General features: G+C 42.3%; 1 protein-coding gene across 2 annotated transcripts in view; it reads right to left on the reverse strand.

The window, feature by feature from the left end:
• The window catches only part of GRM7 (glutamate metabotropic receptor 7), a 931,612-nt gene extending 916,364 nt beyond the window's left edge, over positions 1 to 15,248 (reverse strand). For both annotated transcript variants that reach the window (XM_005695650.3, XM_005695649.3), the window contains exon 1: positions 14,461 to 15,248. In XM_005695650.3, coding sequence (XP_005695707.1) covers positions 14,461 to 14,979 — 519 coding nt within the window. In that variant the 5' untranslated portion in view covers positions 14,980 to 15,248. The remainder of the gene's footprint in view (positions 1 to 14,460) is intronic.

A 20,217-nucleotide genomic window follows, 5' to 3' on the forward strand; every position in this document is an offset into this window, starting at 1 on the left:
CATTAATTGCAGGCAAAATGGTAAGGTTCATTTGTACTGTTACACCATGGGATCAAGAGGGCTGTGAACTAACATGAGTATGTCTTAGTTTTATCAGTGGGGGAGAAACCAGACTTCCATCCCCAAGCCCCCTTCTGTACATGGCAAAACAGTCCAAGGCTTCTCTGAAGTTGTGGGAGAGTCTACAGAAGGGGCACACACTTCACTGTGATGCCTAAAATGGCTTCGCACAGAAAGAATATCCAATATACACTGAGGGAATGAATGAGTGAATTGATGTCATAAAACAGGCTTATTTAAGGAAAATTCCATTCAACAGGCTGGCATTTCTCCTACCCGTCTTAACTGTTAAGACTGTAAATCATATGAAAATTTAATTCTAAAAACTTAGAGGTGAGCAAATTTTAGAAGCTATCTACTCTCATAGAGTTTTACAACTTTAATTTAGTGGTAAAAATCACTAGAAGTGCTTTAGAAGTCAGAGACCCAAGTCCAAATTCCATATTTTAATGAGCAAATAACTGTTGCTGAGTCTAGGCTCCATGCATGTGCTCCATAAGATACCATAATAATACATATTTTCACTGAATGACTACCAGGGGATTAAATGACACAATCCATTAGCAGTGGTCAACTAGGTAATTTTCACCTAGTAACCATTCAAGACCTTAGACCACACGCATAGGGGAGAGATGAAAATAATACTCAGGCACTGACTCGTTTCCTTGTGGCCTGAGTGGTCATAATGACTTCCTTCCATTCAGTTTACTCTCTTCTCACTAAGACTAAGAAGGAGGAGGTGAACAAATTCGGATAAACATTTTGAAATTGGTTTCATACTCCCTGAAAGAATGGAATTATAGAATTTTTTAAAAAAATTCATGAGTTCTGCAGAATATGATAAAACATTAGTTCTTTATGTTAGTTCTCTACAAAACCAATTCATGGCCTTAAGATGTGCTTTCCCACTCAACCCCAGCAATACCAAGCTCAAATATCATTGTAAGTGGAAAAGCCAACAAGATGTAACCAAAAAGTTAAGTCATAAGCCAGTGAAGCCACATAGGTTTGACAGAGAAAATTCAGATGTATCATTCATGTAAAAATAAGGTGATATGAAGAACTTAATCTAAAAGATATTACCTGAAGATCCATAACCTCTATAATCATCCTATAAAAAGGAAGCATCTAGAAACTTATTTAGATGGCTTTCCTGACAGGAAAGTACTTTCTATATAGCTTTTAACACAGTATTGATGAGAACAATTCAACAAAATTCAAACAAATATCTGCAGATGTCCTATAAGAAGAAAAGCACAGAGTGAGATGTTGCTGCTGCTGCTGCTAAGTCACTTCAGTCGTGTCCGACTCTGTGCAACCCCATAGACGGCAGCCCACCAGGCTCCCCTGTCCCTGGGATTCTCCAGGCAAGAACACTGGCGTGGGGTGCCATTATGTTACAGGGGTGTAATTGGACTTCAGGATGAGTAATTCCCTATACTTGACCTTGATAAACTAGCATTAGGTAGAGTGGATGAGTCATGTACAGAATGTCAGAATTCAAAAAGGCCAAGGTAAATACCAAAAGGAACACGTGGAGATTCTTAAGAAGGAAGAAAAAAACATTGGTTAGTTCATTCTGGAAAGGCAGAAAGAGACTAGGTTGCCTTTGTCTTTGAAGAGGTCGCTCCTCCCTACTAGGCCTGAGGTCACAGTGGCATGGGCAATAGAGGAATACGGGGACTGAGCATCATTTCTGCACTAACTAGAGTGGAGGGAAGCAGATTTTCTTCACAAGATGTAGTATTGATAGCATACAAATATTTAAGGGTTCCTGAAGTCAGAGAGAAGGAGATTTGAATTCCCTGCCTCCATCTCTTGCTGTGGGTCAAGTTTCTTACATTTCCAACACCTCAGTGTCTTTATCTGAAAATTGGGGATGATGATAATGTCTCCTGAGGTGAGAGCAACACGATATAGTGTATGTGGAGGGCTAAACGTGGTGCCCAGCACACAGAAAGCGCTCTGTAAGGGAGTACAGTGACGGTAACGGCAGTGATAATGGAGGCAGTGCTGTGCTGATCCCATCTCCAAAACACGCTCTGACTGGGAGAGTGTTAAAAGCACCTTTGGAGTCAGGAGGGTTTCTATAAAAGCAACACGTGATAAATGTTAGCTGGTTGTCCAAATGTTTATGTGCAATTTAAGAAAAGAATGGGCCTCGGATTTGGTCAGCTACTTAAACAATATTAGGGGTGGTAGTAGTCAATGAAGTTACAACTTACTATGTTTTTACTAGATGCCAAACAGTGTGCTGAACACTTTAAAAAGGATTTTTCACTTACTACAACAAGGCTATATGATAGGTCCTGATAATGTCACTGCTCTCTTTGGGATTTCTGCTCAGGCTTATAGGACTTACAAAAGCACCTAAGGTCCCATTGCCAGCCTAATGGAAGTGAGTTTAAACCCAGACTGTCTGACTTGTTCTTAATCACTACAGCAGGAAATTAAGCATGCTGCCCTTTGCCTGATTCTCCATCTGAGTCCTGAATATTTCCCTTAGCCCCTGAGTGAAGATGTCCTGAATATTTCTCTCTCTTTTACCTCAGTTGGCTTCAACATCCAACTTCTCAAAACAGGGATTGTTTCAATGAACAGCAATGAATGAGGGTCGAGGTTCAGTCACCTTGATGACTAGGGGTCAGAATCAGTGAAAGAAAATGCTCTGTGACAAGCCTACCTTCATACAGAAACAAGAAAGGAATGAAGGGGGACAGAAGATAATAGGATAAGGGTATAGGAAAAATAGTACCTGGCATTGTGATAATAATAATAATATTGATAATAACAATAATAACAACTTTAGTGTGCTCCAGGCATTGTATTAAGTGCTTGGCATAGGTAACTTCATTCTAAACTTGAAAAGCATCTTACAATGATGGAATGTTATTACCATCATTTTATAAATGGGGATACCGAGGTTCAGGTAATCAGGTAAATTTCCCAAGCTCATACGGTTAGTAAGTGGAAAGTCAGAATCTGAACTAACATCTACATTCCTAACCATCAAGCTATAACCATTATGCATAACCAAAAATTCCAATAAAACTCCCCCATAACCTACTGCTACACTCCAGACTTAAACAGTCCAAGATCAAGAAAGAGGAAAGTTGGAGTTACTGCTCTTAAGTACATTTCAATCTTTTCAAAACATTGTAGTTACTCACAAGATGCAGTCCCTGTGATAATCTTCTCAACCAATCATCAAGAAACAGGAAGCAAAGATTCGAATAACAGTATGTTCCTACTTATGAGGACAATGGGACAGTATGGTTGACGCTGGGCTTAAGCTGATACAGCTGGGCACAAAAGCTGATACATCTCCCCCACTCACCAAAGTCAACAGCGAAATTTCATTTCCGTATTGCTCTTCATAGTTCAACCCTACTTGTGCCTGTCATTCATCCTCTGGCCTCTTCCCGTCTCCATTTCTATACAAAAAGCTGCTACATTGCTGCTCTCTGATATGAAAAGGGTGTGTTAGGAGAGGGAGCCATGGTACCTCAATGTCTTTTTTTTTTTTTTCATCTTAATTCTATTATGCCAACTCCACTGAACTTAATTATAGTGAATACAGAATTAGACAATTACCCTCTGTTCTATTCTTCAGATGGTATATTTTGATAAAATTTACTACATTCTGCTCTCTCCTTGAACACTAGATGAACACTAGAAATGGATGTGTTGATGTAAAATTTGTTATAATTACAATTAAAATATAGCTTATATAATGATAGTGTTAACATAAAATTATAGATGTGTAGAGACAACGTGGTCATGCATTTTTTAGTATAAGTACATGCCTAGACCAATAACTGCTAGTGGAATGAATATGGAAGAGAATTTTGGCTAAGCCACAAAATCGGTTTAAGGATTTTCAGATAGCTAAGAGGAACTCAGAGAGGCCTGGAGTGCTGCAGTCCATGAGGTCGTAAAGAGTCAGACATGACTGGGCAACTGAACATCAACAATAAGGGGAACTCAAAACCAGTAAGATAATATTTCCCCTGTCATGTTTCAATTGCACAGTGAAGGGAAAATGTGAAATGTCTGGCAAAATTGTTCAAAGCAGGTACCCAAATGGAAATGACAAGTACGATTTCCCCTTGAATATATGAGTAAATGCTTAAATTCTCATTTATCAGTGATACAAATTTTCAAGTGGGTTTGATGAATCATAAAATAATAATTATATATAAAAATGTATATAAGACTGCATTGATCTAAATAGTTCAGAGTTACTTCTATTTAGAGGTACTCTATCACAACTTAATTAAATGTTACAAGACACAGTTTCAAGTACATTAGCAGTGAAAATTTGGTGGAGAAGGCAGTGGCACCCCACTCCAGTACTCTTGCTTGGAAAATCCCATGGATGGAGGAGCCTGGTAGGCTACAGTCCATGCTAAGGGTTGGACACGACTGAGTGACTTCCCTTGCACTTTTCACTTTCATGCATTGGAGAAGGAAATGGCAACCCACTCCAGTGTTCTTGCCTGGAGAATCCCAAGGACAGGGGAGCCTGGTGGGCTGCCGTCTATGGGGTCGCACAGAGTCAGACACGACTGAAGTGATTTAGCAGCAGTGAAAATTTGGAGACTGAAAGGTTTATTCTAAACGTTTGTAGTCATGGTGTCTTAACTAAAACAACTATGTCACAAATATTATTAGTACTAAAATAACTGTGACAACATTTTATTCAGTTTTACTGCAAAAACAAACAAACAAAAAACATATAGGTATTTCATTTCAGACTGCTATTTTAGCTAAGAGTTGTTAAACGTGTTAAGAAGACAGTGTTAACTACATTACTTCATTTTATCTTTAAAATAGTTCTTCCATGTAATTGTCCTTAATATCTCATTTTAGTAAAATGTATTTCTAGCTTAGACCTTTCATCAGAACTGTAGACTTGTGTATCTGACTCTGTATTCAGCACCTCTACTTGGATGTCAAGAAAAATATTGTCTTATACCTCCAAAACCTTTAATCCCCTAACGTATGCTCTACCCTAAACTTTTTCTATTTTGTGTGATAGTAACCACACCTTTCTAGTCGTGCAGGCACTAAATCTTGATTTCACCCTTGACCCCTTTTTCTCCATTCTCACATTTAATCTACCAGGAAATGCTGTCACAGTCTTCCCGATGCACCACTTCTGAGAACACTGGCCATCAACATCCTGGTACATGGACCTCATGGAGGCTATAATTGCCTCCTGAGAGGCTCCCTGATTCTGCTCTCTCCCTCTTCCTCAAGACCACAGATAGAGTTATGCTTGTCAAACAAGAGACAGATCATGTCACACCTTTGCTAAACTCCTGCCTCTGGCTGCCTACGTTTAGAGTAAAAGACAAAATGCATGTAGTGGTCTCCCAGGACTCACCCAGTTTGGTGATCTGACCTCAAGTCCTCCTGCTGCCCCTTCCTCCCCACTGATTAAGTCAGCCGGGGTGGCCTCCTTGATATTCCCCCAGCCTGCCAGGCATATTTATGCCTCAGAGTTTGGGCACCGAATGTTCCCGCTTCCAGGGAGTGGCCCCCCTTAATGCATTATGACAACTCCCTCACTTCAAGTCTTGGCTCAAATGTCAACTTATGAAATCCAACCTGACTACCCTATTTAAAAATAGAACCCACCTGTACACCCCTCTAGCATTCACTACCAAGGCTCTTCAGTGGCTTCAAATTCTTTTCTTCATCCCATAGAACCCATCAACTTGTGACAAAGTATAGAATTTATTTATAACATCCATCTGTTATCAACAAGAGCACAAGAAAAGAAAGGTGAGGGGCGGGCAGAGAGAGAGAGAGGGAGAAATGCATAAAGGCTCTTGTCTAATTTACTCATTGATACGTCCAAGCATGTGGAACAGTGCACAAGGAAGAAGCTTAGTATGTAATTTTGGAAAATATATAGATGAGGAAACTAGTAAGCAGTAAAGCTCAAAAAGTTTAAGTGATTTACTCAAGGTTCTACAGCTAGAAAAGGGTCACCATGGAATTCACACTTGCGGATGGCTGACTTCAAATCTGTTAGTCTCTCTGCTAAGTACACCAAGTCCGGGCAATGAATGATATGTTTTAACCAGCACCATGGAAATTCACAGTCCATTGAGTAGTACTGATAAAATGTTCTCTCTCTCTCTCTCTGTATATATATATATATATATATATGTATATATATATATACACATATATGCTGCTGCTGCTGCTGAGTCGCTTCAGTCATGTCCGACTCTGTGCTACCCCATGGACGGCAGCCCACCAGGCTCCCCGTCCCTGGGATTGTCCAGGGAAGAACACTGGAGTGGGTTGCCATTTCCTTCTCCAATGCGTGAAAGTGAAAAGTAAAAGGGAAGTCGCTCAGTCGTGTCCAACTCTTAGCGACCCCATGGACTGCAGCCTACCAGGCTCCTCCGTCCATGGGATTTTCCAGGCAAGAGGACTGGAGTGGGGTGCCATTGCCTCCTCTAATGTGTGTATGTATATATATATATATACATACACACAGGTAGATAGATATTGATTTAAACAAAGGAAACAGAAGAGTAGAATTCATCATGAATTATTATTGCAATTTTACAGTAGACTTAACAATAATGACATTTAAGTAACAGTGATATTTAATGGCAGCATAATAATGATAATAAAACAATAGCACTTAAATGTAGTAAACACTAATCTCATGCTCAACTCGATGCTAAACTATTTCCATGTGTATCTGGTGCAATCTCTATGATCATTCTCTCAGACATGCTTTATGTGTAACTCCATCAGGCACACTTCTCTTGTTCCCAATTCAAAGATAAGGAAATTAAAGAGAGATGTGGTATCTGTTTGGTCAAGATGAGGCTGGTAGTAAATCATGAGTATGAATTTCAATTCAGGTCTGTCTAATGCTAGAATTTGATTCTTAATCTCTACATGAAAATTCTGATAATTCCTTTGATAAAAGCATGTTTTCTCCTGGAAAACATCCCCCATTATGTCTGCCTGTGCTAATACCTTCAGAACACAGTCAAGTTTAAAACATAATAAAAATGTTTAAACAGTGCTTTAACAAATAGAAATATTTTCAACTGAACAATAACACAAAAAGGCAGGCTGAGCCCTTTGAAGTGGCTTCATTGCTATCTTCCATCCAGAATGAGAAAAGGAATCAACAGCCTCAGAGCAAAGAAAGCACAAAACGCAGAGATGGAAGACTCTGTAAATGACCAATTATAAGACTATTAATGTGCAGCACTTCCATAGACAAAATAATCCATTAGACTGAAAACTCTCCTACCCTTCATTTCACGGCCCACACAAACATTAATGTTGCATTTATTAGGATATACTTCCCGTGCTTTATCAACCTGACTTCCAGAAATTATATTAATACAGTCCCCTCGCATTACACATATATCTGAATGATGGATTCCCTCACTTGAGGTTTATAGAAAGAGTGGAGTGAATGAAATAAAGTTTAGGAAGAACTATCATAATCCATAATGAATGGGCACTGAATCAGGACAAGAAGAAACATCTTTTCTCATTTATTTGTATGAAAAGTCTACTATATATTTATTGCCTCTGCACAGGGCTACCTGTTGAATAATGGAAAACAAGCATGTTTTCTTTGGAGATAAGGATTTGTGTTCTCAAGTTTCTATGAGTGCACAGAATTTATCTTGCTAAAGAAATGAAATAAAATGTTGTTTCTTTCTGGAAGTAGATTTGGTTAAGCAATTAGCAACTCTGATATCTTTAAATCACTACAGTTCCAGGGTAGGCAAATCTATGATTATTTTAAGCACTTCTTTATTGGTGCAACAGTTGAGCAGTGCTTATAGTCACTAACAACCAATGCACTGTCAGACAAATCTAAGATGAATCTAGACTTTGCCACTTACTAGCTCTGTGACTCTGGACTATGAGAATCACTTCCTTCAGACTTAGTGTGATTATATGTCGTTTGCAGAACTACTGTCAGAACTAAACGTACATGACACAGTGGCTCACAGTAAGAACTCCAGTGAGCGCTGTGGTCACTGCTAGTAATATTGAAAAGAAATTAGAACTTCTCATAAAGTGAGATATGTTTCCTTTATCATTGTAATTTCATATCATTTTACTTTTGACTTTATAACTTAATAACTTGATCCAAGAAACATTTGGCAGTATATATAACTAAAAGAAAATTACTTGTCAAGTATGAAATACTATAATATTAAGTGTGCAGGCACAATACTCTTCTCAGGTAATTATTTAACCTGCAAAAATAGGTTATTGTCTTCTTTTTAATTAAGTACATTGAACATCTATATTTGTTGTGCCAATTGGCCAAAGGTTCATTAATTTATTAGTCTAACTACATGTTGCATAAATGTCTTCTAAACATAATCACATGTGTATTTTAGTTGTTGGGAAAATGTATTTCAGACTGTTCTTTTTTTGACTATTTAAGTTAAAACAGGGTGAGAAGTAGAGCAGGCTTAATGTACTTTGTACTGTATCATGCCATGAAAATGCTTCTGTGCTCTGAAGACATCAACAAAAGATCTGCTTAAACGGTAAGAATTCAACTATTGTTCTAAAGCTTCCAAATAGGAGGGCTGTAGGCTGCAGTTTACATCAGAAGTATTTGCTCTCTTTCTCAACTGCATCAAGATGGGAAATACATGATCACAAATGCTTAAAAGTGAAGTTGCTCAGTCGTGTCTGACTCTTTGCAACACCATGGATTGTAGCCTACCAGGCTCCTCCGTCCATGGGATTTTCCAGGCAAGGGTACTGGAGTGGGTTGCCATTTCCTTCTCCATAAATGCTTAAAGGTAAAACAATAAATGTTGGATAGAGTGGGGGAGGATGCAAAGTTTTATGTTTCTCAAACCTGGGCTATAAGGATTTTCCTGAAACAAAATATCAGTTATTATTTTTTGCCGAAGGAATGTCAATAAGCAAACTCGACATTAATGAAGGAGAGTAGCTCTTTTAGCTATGATGCTTTCAGTTGAACACGGCTGAAAACAAACTCAAAATCATCAAAGGCAATTTGAAAATAGAAACAAACAAGAACAACCTCAAGGGACAAGTACTGGAAATTCAGAGGGGCTGCCAAATATTCAGACAAAGTTGGATTTGGGAGTTCCAGAGTATCAACAGAATTCCAGCTTTCTCTCCATCACTCAGCCCTGCTTACCTCTGCAAGACTTTATGTTACAAAAAGTCTCTTCTTGTGCTGGATGATCACTGGGAGTCCCAGGGACATGTCTCCGTAGCTTAGAAATTCCACAGAGAAAAGACTTTTTTTTCCCATCCTTCTTTGAAAGAAGTCTCAAGGAGGAGTCCCAGAGACTTAGATGCCCACACATGAACTGATCACCTGCTATGACTCATCCCTGGGGCCAGAGAGGAGGCAGGATGTCATTATCTGGCAGTTCTCCAAGAAAAGCCTGCTGGTTTTGCAAGATGAAAGGGGAGAGGACATGGATAATGAAAACTGTATCTGCTTCTGTAAAATCCACAGTCCCCACTCCCTGCCCTGTGTCATATGACCATGTAGGAAGCTGACCCAGCAGGCAATTTTTCCTGCAATAGCCTTGATACGTATGACTAAGGCACACACTGGTAGAAGAACACAAGAAAAAGTTTGAGTGGTGAAATCAGCTAGACCAATAGTAACTAAAATAGCTGTGTGAAAAGATCATTAAAAAGTTGCCCCAAACTCACTCAAAGTTCAAAGTTGGAGCTAGATATACAACATCATGGAGCTTGGACAAGAACAGATTTTCTCCAAACTAAACTGTGACATAGAGATTCGAAACTTCAGTGGATTTTTAAAAAATAAGAAATATCTGATGAGAAAAATGAGGCCTGGAAAAACTGAATGACTTAAGGTAACACAGCTAATTAATGGCAGGACTGAGACTAGAGTACACTTTGTCTAATTGACTGTGGTCTTTTAAATCCATGATACAACTTCTATATGTAATAAAGAGAGCATTTATAATCTGCTAAATCCTAAATGTTTGTGAAATTGAAGTAATCCATTATCTCAGTAATTCTTGAAGAAAAAAAATATCCAAAGACTTTTTAATTGTATAAGTATATATATACATGTATATGTTTGTGTGTGGTTATATATATGTGTGTGTGTGCGTGTGTGTGTGTGTATATATATATATGTGTATATATATATATATATGTGTGTGTATGTATATATATATATATATATATATATACACATAAAATACTTGTGGAGGTATCTTTAGATATAGTATGTGCCTATCTCTATTCCTTCCCTTTCTGCTCTTTTAAAAAATGCCCCTTTAAAAATTGCCCACTCACCATCTGTTAGGTAAATTTGCCGAAACACAGTAAATGTGGAGACAGAAATTGTTATAGAGACTCTTCCAAATGGCACTGACACCTATATCTGTGAATTTTTTTAAAGAGTAAGAGTTTTTTTTTTTTATTCCCACTATAGTAACACCACATTATCCTAGGTGCCCAGTTCTATCAATTACATAAGCTGCAGAAAGAGAGAAAGAAAGAAGCAAGAAAACCTTGTACTTATGTATAAAATGCTGCCCCCAAAGTTTGAGATTATACTCAAGCATCAATGAGCAGAAGGAAAGCACAAATTTACAAATACATTTCATTTATGGTACCAGGGCCACAGGTTTAGATTTGCAATATGCTTCCACAAGGGTCAAGTTGACCACTTTGTTCTATCTAGTTGCTCCTGAGAGAACAAAACAACTGGAACAGATGCCATTCAATTCCAAGTCTATAGCTTAGACCATGCCACTGAACATGAAATATTGTTCATTCAGAGTCAGGACGTAGCAAGAGTAATTTATACTCTCAGAGTGTTTGCTCTCAAGTCAATAGCAGAGAAGCCTTGAATAAAAACGTTCCCATTACTTTCCACTATAATATATCTTACTTATAGCCCATGAAACAGTGGTCAGGGGAGATTTATTCTTTGGACATCACATTATGTAAGCTCTTCACTTTTAAGCCATCCCCCACTCTGTGATCATTTTTTAAAAATATGTTACTCATAGTCAATATTAATTTACATTTAATCTTTCTTAGCATTAGGAGAGTATTATTTTGTACAAGCTCAGAAACAAATCTCTAGAAATGCCTCCCTGATGCTTCTTTCAGGCTGAAAATGCATTGCAGGGCTGTTGCAGTGACTTAATTCTAGTTGGCAGAGGCCTGGCCACACACTAATTTCATTAGCCTCAAATTCCTGGATTTGAAAGATCCACTGGGTATGATTCCTGTGTTCTGACATGTCACTGACTAACCAACACAATGTGCATACAGAAAAGAGAGAGTACTCACTCAGCTCTGGCGCACCAGCAGATAAGGATTCCAAGTCAGAGACACTATTTACATCTGAGTACTCAATCTTGCCCTGGTCCTCACTTTCATGAAAGAACTTCATTCCAGGCTTTGCTGGCAGCTGCAGCATTTGCTTCACCTATTACTATCTTCTTACTCCTTCCCCCAACCCTCAGTGCTTAGCATCCCCCATTTAAGTCACCAAGTATTCCTTCCCCCAACCTGGAAGTTTATCTCACCATAAATTTTTATCTCAAGTGATCAGTTTGGCATATTCCCCACAGCAACCCACAGTGACCAGGCAAAAGAAAACTTGAATCTCTGGAGAACTAAGAATTCAGTCATTTAGAGGAGTTTCTTTTATACAGGACAATCTTAATTGGGCTGAACTCTGCAATCCCAGAGAAGACTGCACCCACCATTCTTGTCCTCTCTCCCCAAAGTGACTGTGCCTTTGAACAATGGGTCTGTGTTCCACTATTTTCTCTATTCATTTTGCAGTTTTAAAGAGGTTAGGAAACTGGTGATTGGACTTGCACGCCAGGAGTTTCTAAGATCACATGCAAGAAAAAAAAAAAAAAAAGGCTACTGGAAGAGACTGTCGGAATCTCTCTCTATATATTTAAACATGGGCAATGGCTAACTGGGATGGCCACACTAACACTTATACCCAGCTCACAGCACAAGCTACAAGTTGCCGCATCCCTCCTGCTATCAGCCTCTTCTCAATAAATACAGGTGAAAACTGGGGGTTCTTTTCCTTCAGCTCTTTAGTCCAACATGAATAGCTGCAATTTGCAAATTAGAGAAAAATGACAGCGTTTTCTCTGAATGGTTTTGGCCCCAACCCACACTGCTAACGCTGGCATTCAGTTCCTTTCCTCCCCAGCCCAGGGAATGCGGGAACTAAGCACAAGGCAAGCGTTTTCTTTTCTTGCAACTCCCTCAGGTCCACACACCAGAGAAGGGAATCAGCTCCCCCTGGAATCTTTTTCAGCAAACACAATCCAATCTGTGAGCCTGGTCTGCAAGCTCTCTCCTGACTTTCAGATTTCACTCTGTTTTAGACAGGCAGGCCCATCTGCAGTACTACCCAAGCTCTGAGGAAAGAGAGAAACAGGCGGTAAAACAATTAATAAAAGAAAAAAAATGTCAAAGAGCAAATGGGCCTTCAACTCCCAGAGCTCCAGTTAAAATTCTGTGAGTCACCTCTGTGGTTTTCAGGCAACCTCTGGCCTCATCCTCCTTACAGGACTGCCTCCTCAGGTTCTCTGGCTTAACCTCAGAGGTAAAGGAATTGCTTCTGGGTTTTGCTTACAACAATCCAGGCTCTTCTGGAACACATCAACTCAAAGTGAAGGCTTCCTCCCCAGGCACTTTAGGGTTTGCAAACATCTAGAGATCTTTGTGACAGCATCCCGGGGAGGCACTAAGGATGCTCACGGGATCAGAGGGCCCATACCAGACTGCAGCCTTGGACAGGCACCCTTCTTACTGGCACAAACACAAACTTTATACTCCTGGGAGCAGATGGAGGTGATGGCTGGACCCTCATCTGGAGTCCCCTCCAGAAACCCAACACCCTTAGGGAAAGGCAATTGAGAGGGAGCCAACTCTCTGGACAGGGTGAGCATAAGGGTCAAACAGAAGATTTTCAGAAGGGAGTGAGGGAGTTTGGACACTACCAGGCAGGGAGAGAGCTGTGCATTTAAAAAAATACATCACTTCCAGATAGAGATGAACAACGACAACAACAAACCTTGGAGATAAAGGTAGAGAAAGAGAAGAGAGGCAGAAATTGAAAGGGGGAATTAAAAACAGAGGAGGGCGTGGGGAAAAAAAAGGCACGGAGAAAGAGACATGAGGCGAGAAAGAGAGACAGTAAGAAAGACAGCGAAGCAGGAAAAGGGAACCCATAGTCACGCGGACCCTGAAATTCAGTTTTTAATTCACAGCCATCATTTATACCCAGTGCAGCGCACGAGCCCTGGGGCTGAGGCTCGGCGAGCAGGCTGCGAGAGAGAGCACTGCAGAAGACTAACCACCCATCGCTCAGCTGCCCCATCCGCCTTCTCCCATTTTCGCCGTCGCCCTCTCGCACCCCAGCAGGAGGAACACCCAGCCTTGCTCATCGCACCCTACTGCCTCCTTCCAGGTGCCTTCTCGCCTGACTCTAAGAATCGTCCTCGAAGCCCAGGATTGGGTTGGGGGTTGCGTTAGGGAGGTCGTGGGAAAGGATGGGCGGAGGGAGGAGGCAGAGAAAGCTATTTTGTTTCGCAGTTAGCATGAGCTCATCTCTGGGCTCCGAAATGGAAGAGTAGAAAGCTGATCGCCCAGCTCCTGCCAGTGGCTGGACTGCAAATGCAATTTAGACGGTGCAAACAACTGCCCAGAGCAAATCACTTGGGGGTCACGTCTGCGGGTGGCCTCTCCCCACTTGGGGGCCGTCCCCCTCGTCTTCTGCCCCATGCCTTCTCAAAGACAGGCTACAGGTCGGGAAATCCGACCTGGGAGAACTGGGCAATTAACATTCGGATGTAGGTGAAGACCTAGCCCTCCGGTCTAAGTGCCTCCCTAACCTTTTCTCGACATTTTCCTGGGGAGCTGCGTCTTGCCGGTGGCGTGGGGCTGAGAAGCTGGGAGTTGAGAAATGCCCAGTTTCGAGGCGTCTTCTCATCTTTCAAATTTCTTGCGCTTAACCGGCTCTCACAGGAACCTGGCACTTTTACGAGCCAGTTTTTGGACCATATTTCACTCTAATGCAAACCCATTTAAATCATCGCCTTGTTTTTCGCAGATTGCTTCTTGTAAATGGGGCCATAAATCCAGGATGTCAAGCTGGATGGAGTGGAGCGCGGACAGGGGAGAGATGGAAGGGAAACCGGGGAAAGTACCTCCTCGCGTGGGGCGGGAGGGATTCGGTAGGATTTCCAGGGCGGCAATGGGAGAAAGCTGACCTGACCCCGCGCCCCTCCAGTCCAAGCCAGTGTTTTTTTAGGATTAAGAGCGCGGGGAGCTACGGCACGCTCTGCCCCAGTGGGAGCGCCCCCCTACCTGGAAAAGCCTCAGGATGTTGGCTACCATGATGGAGACCGAACTCCCCGAAGCCCCAATCACTCCAACTACTTTCTCCGGCTTGACGAAAACTGGAGGCTCGCCGTTGGTGCAGCGCACGTCGGAGGTGTCCTTCTGGATGAGCGCCTGGACGAAAGTGAGCGACTGTTCGAGCGCGTAAGTGTCCCTGGAACAAGTGTCCAGGATCCGCGCGCCCAGCGTCACGTTGGGCAGCAGGTTGGGATCGCTGTTGATCTGGTCCAGGGCATAGAGCATCGCTTCCAGCCTGTGGATCCCGTTCTCCCTCTTGATGTCGCCGCAGGGCACTCCGCTGGGACCCTTCGCGTGCACCGGGAACAGCCCCCCAAGGGTGACGTCCCCCTCGATCCGGATGGAGTGCGGGGCGTACATCTCCTGGCCGCGCGCCGCCGCCGCCAGCGCGCACAGGAGCACCTCCAGCACGCAGCAGGGGAACTTCATCAAAGTCAGGACGCGGAGCAGCTTCCCCAGCTGGACCATGCTGCTCCAGCGGCTGCGGCGGCGCTGGAGGGGACGGTGGCGGGCTCGCCGGGGTTCGGGCTCCTTGGGGTGAGCTTCTCGTGGGAAGCCCAGGAGCTCCCGCTGGCGAGGACGGTGGGGGCGCCCGGGGAGGGGCAGCCGGCGAGGGTAGGGGGCCCCGCGGAGCCTGCCAGCTTGGGGTGCCGTGCGCTCTGGGGTTCCCCGGCCGGCGCGCCGCGCTCGCGCTCGAGCTCCGCGGCTTGCAGCTCGAGCTCTCCAACAGCCCAGCACTAGGGAGAGGGCACGGATTGCTATCGCTTTAAATGGTCGTTCGGCTCCCTCTCCTCCTCCTCCCACTCCCTCCCACCCTCGCTCGCTCTCCGGCTCTCCCCACCCTTCTCAGAGCCCGCCCTCCCCACTGGTTTGCATCATCACGCAGGGAGGGGCTGCGTGAGGAGGTAAAGGGGGGAAAGGGTGGGCGGCTTGGGGGGGGGGTGCTGCCTCCGATTGGGAGTTTCGCGGTCCCCAGGGAATCTGGGGATTGCAGGTCGCAGGCGAAAGCTGAATTCCTGCTCCTGTCTCAGTGTAGAAGCCTCTGGCTCGCCCGCCTGCACTGACACACACATTCGAGGCACTGGTGGCATCGGCCCCGGGACAGGGCGGTGCTGTCTGGGGCTGACTGCTCCCAGCCCTGAGGTCGGAGCCGGAGCTGTGAGCTCCGGGAGAATGCAAGGTAGTTGCAAGATGCTGCGGTCGAAGGTGAAGAGGAGTAGGGAGACCCTAGTCTCTACTGCTAATCCGTCTGTATCAGTTTTGCGTAAGAAACACACACACAGGAACCTGATTTATGACGTAAAGAACCTTTAACCAGAGACTTCTCTGAAGCCAGGCACTGGGCTAGCCTGTAAGGAAAGACGACAATGAGAAACGTTGGGAATGGAAGTGCAGCCTTGGTCTACAGGGGTTACTGTGACCGGAGCTGGACGAACTAACTAACCCTAATCTCCAGCAAATCTGTGGCGGATTCACTCCTTTTCTTCCTCTCAAAGCAAGAGATGGAACAACTGAGAACTCCGCAGAGCGCACCTTCTTCTCTAGCGCTGACAGGTGGAAGGCTCCCTCCTACCCACTTCCAGAGATGCTTTTGGGCTGGAGTCAGGTTTTCGCGGACAGAAAATAGCAAGCAAGAGGTGACAGTAGGAGGAAGAAAGAGGGTTAGGCAGAAATCTCCCCATCAATCCAGTATGCTATTCTTTTTTTTTTTTTTTCCTGACTGAAGATGTGGGGAGAGGGGAAAGAAACAGGATGCCAGAGCAGTTTTTAGTGCAGTAAGGAAGCTGCTTTTCAAAGGTGTTCCCTCCTTCAGTTCCAACCCAAACTTGGCCCGTTAAAGCAATAAGTGGCCCTAGACATTGCCTTTCCTGCTTAAGGAAAGGCAATGTCTCTGTCCGTGGTACCAAAGTGTACTCCATATGGTGAACTCAACTCTTGCTGTGGCTTACTGTTGGAGTGCAGCAAAATCATCTTACATTGAATCGAGGGTGGAGAGAAAACCAAAAACAAGACTATCTTTTTATTTTAATGTTCATGTTCTAAAGAAAAATGTCCTGGTACAACACACACACACACACACACACAACACATAAACCTAAAAAGTCAGAAGGTGAGCAGCTGTATCTTCCATCAGCCACCTGTGTTACCTTGGCATGTCTGTTCCTGTGTCTGGGTTTTAGTTTCTCCACCAGTAAAATAAGGAAACGGAATTGAATGCTCTGCAAGTTATCTTTTAACTCTCAAATCCTCTGTTAAAAATAGGCCACGCCTCTTTGGCCATGGTAGTGTTTTTAGACCAATATCCTCTGTTCCTTTATGGGTCGCAACACCTGTTTTCTGATGGCCAAACAACATTTCAAACATTTCCTGATACAGAGGACTTATTTTTTTTCCTTCTAATCACCTATTTATCTTCCATCTAGGGACAGTCCAGTCCATTAATTTCTTTTCAGATATTGCCCTTCCTGCAGGTTTCAGTATTTAAAGTTTGAGGAGGAAAAACAAAAAATCTTCTGGTTACAGTGATGAGATCAAGGATGTGAATAGAGGCCAACCATAGTCATGCATAGCTAATCCTTGGACTCCTGGCAGAACAACTAGGATAGCCACATGGAACTACCATGGTCCAATAGACACTGTGCCAGAGTTAGAAGAAAAAGGGGCCCCTTTCCTGAAATTGCTTTATGTATATCTTTTGGACAATGTTATACTATTTGATTTTGTACACTTTACTGCCATTTTCAAGGAAACAGTACTATAATAAATAATAAATATAAGAATCTACCCCTGTATACAGTGTGATTATCTATTACTCATAGATGTGATGCTCTGCTACATAAAGTGTACATCAGTTCAATTCAGTCGCTCAGTCGTGCCTGACTCTTTGAGGCCCCATAAATCGCAGCACGCCAGGCCTCCCTGTCCATCACCAACTCCCGGAGTTCACTCAAACTCACATCCATCGAGTCAGTGATGTCATCCAGCCATTTCATCCTCTGTCGTCCCCTTCTCCTCCTGCCCCCAATCCCTCCCAGCATCAGAGTCTTTTCCAATGAATCAACTGTTCGCATGAGGTGGCCAAAGTACTGGAGTTTTAGCTTTAGCATCATTCCTTCCAAAGAAATCCCAGGGTTGATCTCCTTCAGAATGGACTGGTTGGATCTCCTTGCAGTCCAAGGGACTCTCAAGAGTCTTCTCCAACACCACAGTTCAAAAGCATCAATTCTTCAGTGCTCAGCCTTCTTCACAGTCCAACTCTCACATCCATACATGACTACTGGAAAAACCATAGCCTTGACTAGACGGACCTTAGTCGGTAAAGTAATGTCTCTGCTTTTGAATATGCTATCTAGGTTGGCCATAACTTTTCTTCCAAGGAGGAAGTGTACATAAGTGTCACCTTATGCTACCTGAGATGGCCCCGCCTCCTTCCAGCCACCTGGAGCTGTGAGGGTATAAGCCTGTAGCTGTGCTAGAAGCTGCTACATGGACAGGGAGATGTTGGAATCCTCTAATGAGAGATACCAGAGAGGTGAAAAGGAAGAGAGAAGAAGGGCTGGGGAAGAGAGAGATAGGGGCCTGATTAAAACACTTGAACTCTTGGATCCACATATGCCTTTTTTTCCCAGTTATGTAATGTTTTCTTTCAGTTGTTTGAAGTTAAAAATCCTCTTATAATTCACCTATTCTACTATATAGGAACAAGAAGGGTGGAACAGGTAGACTAGGTATCCTATTAAGGTAGAATTAGCTAATTTGAAAAGGGGGAAGAAGCAAAGCAATAGAAAGGCATACTTGGGAACAGAAAAATGGTGATCCTAGTATTTAGGCATCAGTACCTCAGGCTATACTTGACAGAGGCTATATCCTTATTGACTTTTTAATTTAAGGCTATATATTGGGAACTTGGTGCCAAAAATATATTTGGAGAGCTGTGTTACAAGTAATATCACTTGATTTTTTCAGTTGCCCATGTGAATATCTATGTTCTCTTCCATTTCCAGCTCACATCTTGCAACTGTTCAACAAATAGTTCTTGGCTGACTACTGAATGTTGCCTTATTCTGCATTCTCCCTTTGCTCTGCTCAGTCTCCCCAAACATCTGGCAGTAATCATTACCCTCTTTTTATTGCAGTCATCTATGTGCATGTTTTATTTCCCTTGCCAAATTGTAAGATCCTTGAGGGTAAGAGCTGGGTGTTATTTATCTTTTCATCCAGGACAATGTTCAGAATGGTGTTTTGTACCTAAGAAGCACTCGTGTGTTGAATGAATCATAACTGGTTTTTGCCATTTCCCACTGCTTTTCTATCACAGTGACAGAAACATAAAGTGGGCAGAGCAGAAATGATGGCAGATAAATCGTTGTCCTCTTAGTCACAGAATGTACTTTCTAGAACTTAAAGGATAATTAGTAGATTCTGAAATAATTTTGTTTTACAAAAATTGCATAAGATTGCAATACTATAACTTCATGGCTCTTGATCAACTCTAAGGGCAGGCTTTAATTGGTTCTTCCTGAATCAAGTGTTTATAGCTGGCCCAATAATGGAGGCCATTGCCATTGTCATAAGCTGGTTGAGGATGGTCAGGACCTGAACAAAAGAGTAAGGGTGACTGCTCCAAGCAGGAAAGTGATGCTGAACTTGCAAAATCTTTCTATCTTCAGCCACAGTGAGTGCATAGGGTCTGGAACTTAGCAGGTGATACAGAATTTGTTTTGTTTTGTTTGAGATTATATAAATGGAAAATCTTTGTGTAAGAGTGATTAAAACTTAGCCATTCATTGTTTTAGTGTAATATTCAATTCAAGAAGAATCTGGTTTTAAGCACAATGATCATAATTATAAGTGTGTCCACAGGCTTGGATTTCTGTAGTCACTTATCTATCTTCACCGAGAGATTAATAAAAATGACAGTTAAGCACTCAGTCCTAACTTACATTCTTACCATTGTATTTTGTTAATCATCTCTTTTATTTTTTTTTGTTGTTGTTGTTCTCCATGCCCATCATCTTCTGTAGAAAATAATGCTTTCATTTTCAATTCCTTCTCTATTTAAATCTAATTTGTAGTTTACAAAGTCTTCCTTCTTAAGTGCTGCTACTCTTGCTACTGCTGCTAAAGTACTCTGGCTATTCCTCTATTCTTCCATCCTTCATGTATGTCTCCATTCATAGCTTTTTATAAAAATACAATCTTACATTTTTATTGCATTACTAGGTCAAGGTCACCTTTTCTTTCTTGGAGAGAGGGAAAGAGAGAGAAATAGAAAAACTTATATTTTAACTGTTTTACTTTCCTATCATATTTACTTGTAGTAGACATCTGTATCACTGCCTCCATCTATTTCCTGATTCTTGTTAAGGAGCTTTAAGTTTTTTGCATTTCCCTAAGTTGATAGGAGCTGGAATATTCCTTATGTTCCTTTAGTAACCTCATGAGCTATTTCTCTGGTAAAGAACTCCTCTAGGTCTCTATGAGCTGAGGTGGAGCTGTCCATCTTAATACTTCCCGTATCCAAACTCAGGTGTGGGCACACATCTAGTGTTGGCAAAACTGAGTCTTCTCTCCCCTTGCTGACGAGTTTGAGGATAGGTAAAGGACCTGAGATTTGCCAGTACTTAGATAAGGCAGATCTATTCCTTTTGACTTCTTACTTATGAAGATAGAAATCAGAGCTTCCAGTAGCTGTCTTTTCCATCA

This window comes from Capra hircus, chromosome 22 (assembly GCF_001704415.2).
Source record: "Capra hircus breed San Clemente chromosome 22, ASM170441v1, whole genome shotgun sequence".
Classification (NCBI taxonomy): domain Eukaryota; kingdom Metazoa; phylum Chordata; class Mammalia; order Artiodactyla; family Bovidae; genus Capra; species Capra hircus.